Below are 4,273 nucleotides of genomic sequence, written 5' to 3'. Positions count from 1 at the left end.
CCCCACTCTACATGTAACAGCAGCATCAAGTATGCAACATTCAATTCATGTATTGAGAGGCTGGCATTTATGACCCAACTTGTTTGAAAATTCAGTCCCATTCGTGTACATTTGGATCTCCAACCATCAGATCAAGGATGCAAAAATTGGTTCATTTGGACTCAACTCGTTAAAAAATCCCCTCTCGCTCATATACACACGACATCCAAGCTCCAACAATGACGCCAAGACATAAGATTTGTTTCACATACTGAGAGGTTGGCACCTGAGACCAAGCGTGTTTAAAAAATACGGCCGTACGACATTAAATAAGTAGAATTTGGTTCATACATGAAGAGACTCCCATGTGAGACCCAACGTGTTTGAAAATACGATCACACGACTCATGTACAACAATGGTGCCAAGTATGCAACATTTTCTTCATGTATTGAGAGTCTGACTTATGGGACCTAGCATGTTTGAGTTGTTAGCTAAAAATGTTGACCTATTTTATTTATACAAATTTCAAGTTCAAAAGTCGTAATGATCCATCAACAACTCCTCGAGTTGATACATGGAATTCTTTTTAGAAGAGATACCTGTATTTTTTTGTGAGATGTATCTGGATTTAATTTAGAGGACATGTTTATCTAGCGGACGTTCGCTAGTTTCAAATTTGCCAATGAACGCCTCATTTGCCATGCCGAAATAACTAAAATTGCTATGCATTTTTGAGGGAATTCATGAAATTTTCCATGTATAGGAAAGGTTGCCAGTGATTTATTTATTTGTTTTTGCCATCCACGTGATCAGGATCCAATGACTGTGGGGCGTTCGCTGGAACTGCCTTCTCAGCGAACGTTCGGCCATTAGCATTTCCGAATTTAGATGGATCATTTGAAAGTCTTAATTAAAATATAAGACCAACCAATGACTAAACCCTTGTTGGTTTTTTTTTATAGAAGAAACTTCATGAGCACCGCGTGTCTGTGTCGTGACTCAAACTCGAATGGGTTGGCAGCAATCTCAATGAGTCGACGCCCCATCCTCTTTGGAAGTCTTAATTAAAACCCACGCACCGGATGTTTGGGATTGGGAAACCAAAGGGTAGTCTCGGAGGAACCAAACGCACGCACGGGGACCAACGCGACAAAGCCAGGAAGTGGAGGCCGGCGTGCGGATGCGTGATGCGGAGAGAGAAACCACTCTTCTACCAAACCCTTGCCCCATGGAACTCGCCCGCCGAGCCGCTCATCGGGCCGACGCCGGCGACATCTACGGCATTCCCACCCCTTCCGCTGATGGTAACGGAAATTCGGAACTAGCTCTTGTTCTTCAGTTGTGCGGTTGGAGCTTGGAATCAGCAGAAGTTGTCATTGTTCTGAGAAAATAGGGGATTTTAACCTGTTTTGTTAGGTACCAGTATCGCCTGCATTTATTCTCTCTTTTTAAGAGACGCAAGAACTGCTCCCTGTCTCTAGGATCTGAATACTTGTGATTTTTCCCCTATGTCTTGCACACCTATTAGATCAAGATTCAAGAACATGACAGAAAAAAGGCACCTGTTTTGGTCCATTCGAGGAATTGATAATGCGTGGCAGGCTAGGGATTTAGTGCTTGTGCGACATTAGTTGAAATTTCCAGCACATTTTAGAAATTAACAGCGGTTGCGTTGGGGATGCAGAGCAGATGACGATACAAGAGCTCCACCGGGAACTCTTGCACGAGAAAATCCGCCAGCGAATCATCGTGGACGAACTGGCCAAGCAGCAGGAGCTGGAGGCTGAGTTCCAGCGCGAACTCTTGAACAGTGATGTTGATGCCAGGTTCCGGCAGATCACAATGCCCCACCATGGCACATCCCCTTTGCCTCATGATGAGCCACTGGATGTACCCGTGTCGATTGCGAGGCGGCCCGTCAAAGATCGGACCGTGGAATGGGATCGACCTCCACGGTGCAGGCCGGCGAGCGAGGAGGATGCACCGATCGTTGGGGTGAGCGGCTGCTTATCCTTTATATCTTCAATTTTGTTCACCTTGACAGTTGATTCATCGTATGTTCTAAATAGCCGGGATGCTGCCATCTTTCAAGATTTTTTTAATCCCCATCTACTCGCTAAATCACTAAAAGTTTGTTCTGTTCCTAAGTCATATTTATTACACATTAAGTAAAAGCTAGGCTCTAGTTCATCCCAGATATTAGGTGTGTTTTTGGAGTAAGCTATGTCTCAGCTAAGATTTTGTAACTTTTCTCTTTACTGAATCCAGTTTACTATGGCATTATGCATTCAGCTTGTAGAACTACTGAATTTGTGACTAACTACCGGATCGGCGCTAAGCATCAATTAATTTGTTCTATGCATCTTTCATGTGATAAAATTCAGTAGATTGACTGTAAATCTGTATTATGGGGCATTTGCCTATTATGGGGCATTTGCCCTTTGGTTTGTCCAATATTGACCTTTGTGAGAAACTAGCCTCTGTATTTGTTTGATGGTCAATATACTGACTTATGACTTTCAATACAAGTGATAACTATGCCTTTCATCTGAAAATGAATAGATTCTATTTTGGACTGTATATTTGTTACGGACGACAGGTTGAGCCAGGTTTTTTTAAAACATCACATTGCACCATATTGTACAGTCAAAATAATTATTTGAATATGGCTTGACCTGCAGTTTGTAGGATTTTCCGTTGTGAAATGTGGTCTAGTGTGATCATACTTACAAATCTGTTTAAACCCGTCATTTCTTACAAATACATGGTAAACAATGCAGTTTCCAAATAAAAGTGACCCTTGTTCTTACTAGGCTACAATGGTTTGTAGATCCTAGGCCTTAAATGGTTGTTATGCTTGATACTTTCTATCCCATTTGATTCCCTAGAAGCTCCTTGTGGACATTGACATAGTCTACAAAACTCAATTTGTAACCACCATTTTCCACTACAATATATTTATAGCTCCAAGAAAACCATGCAGTGTGAAAGTATTTTTCAAGACAAATTCACAGATTTTATTTTCAATTATGCAATCTGAATATCTTGAAAGATATTAATAGTTAAAATTTTAATAGTTTACTTCTCCTATATCATTTTCAATTATCTAATCTAAATACTTTTCTCACTAATCTTTATCTTGTGACAGTGCTCCACAATTAGTGCGATTGAAATTTTTAGGATGTGCTTTGCTCTGAAAACAAGCAACATAATTTACGTATGATGTCACTTTGACATTTTTATATGTTAAGTGAATAGCTGCTTATAGGTAAAGTGGGCCTCCTCAATGTATAGATTATGGATAAAATACACACCGTGGGGCTTGTAGATGCTCTTCTCTAAATACTATGATTACAAACAAGTAATGCTTAAACGCTCAACTGTAAAACAAAGCCACATATATCTGCCAGTTGCATATGGTGCCAATTTCTTGACACCATAAGTTGAATGATAGAGAATAGAACAAGATAAAGTGCATTCTAAATAGAATATGGCCCTTTTAGTTACATCAGGGGAATTTCACTCTATGCAGATCTTTCATGGTATGGAAATTTGTACATCATATATGTCTAGTAAAGGTCGTAATATCTTTGTATTCAGTTGATACGATCTGTATGTTGAAGAAGGAAATGGGATTAGCCATGCCATTTTATGCTAATAAGAACTCTCTTGAGCAGGCTAAGCAGCACAAAAATGCACTCTCTGGGATGAAGAGGAAACGGACTGCAGAAACTCCATCGTTGATTTGCAGCATCTGCGACGCAAAATGCTATCGTGAAACAGATTTACAGAATCACTTAAGAGGCAGAAGGCACCAAGAGAACATAGAAGCTCTGCAGGGAGAAGGCAAGGGAGCTGAAGCGAGGCTACATGAAAAAGAAGTGCCCCAGCTTGCAGACAAAAACCTGAAACCAATGCCAACATGGTTTTGCAGCATCTGCGATGCTAACTGTACATCTCAGTCTGACCTCAAGAATCACCTCCGAGGCAGAAGGCACCAACAGAACATAGAAGCTCTGCAAGGAGATGGCAAGGACCCTGAAGTGTCAAGATGGATGTGCAGCATCTGCAATGCTAACTGCACATCCCAATCTGACCTTGAGAGTCACCTCCGAGGCAGAAGGCACCAAGAGAACATAGAAGCTCTGCAAGGAGATGGCAAGGACCCTGAAGTGTCAGGATGGATGTGCGACATTTGCAATGCTAATTGCACATCTCAATCTGATTTCGAGAGTCACCTCCGAGGCAGAAGGCACCAAGAGAAGATAGAAGCTCTGGAAGGAGATGGCAAGG

The 4,273-nt window shown here is 41.5% G+C and overlaps 1 protein-coding gene across 1 annotated transcript in view; it reads left to right on the top strand.

Moving 5' to 3' along the window:
• The first annotated feature begins 1,087 nt into the window (after positions 1-1,087).
• Positions 1,088-4,273, top strand: part of LOC119333433 (zinc finger matrin-type protein 1-like) — a 3,688-nt gene continuing 502 nt past the window's right edge. The window contains exons 1-3 of the mRNA XM_037606325.1: positions 1,088-1,284; positions 1,665-1,975; positions 3,658-4,267. Of these exons, the coding sequence (XP_037462222.1) occupies positions 1,161-1,284; positions 1,665-1,975; positions 3,658-4,267 (1,045 nt within the window). The 5' untranslated portion in view covers positions 1,088-1,160. The remainder of the gene's footprint in view (positions 1,285-1,664; positions 1,976-3,657; positions 4,268-4,273) is intronic.

Source organism: Triticum dicoccoides, chromosome 7A (assembly GCF_002162155.2).
Source record: "Triticum dicoccoides isolate Atlit2015 ecotype Zavitan chromosome 7A, WEW_v2.0, whole genome shotgun sequence".
Classification (NCBI taxonomy): domain Eukaryota; kingdom Viridiplantae; phylum Streptophyta; class Magnoliopsida; order Poales; family Poaceae; genus Triticum; species Triticum dicoccoides.
Note: the sequence above shows the minus strand (reverse complement) of the source record. Positions and strands in the feature narration are given on the sequence as shown.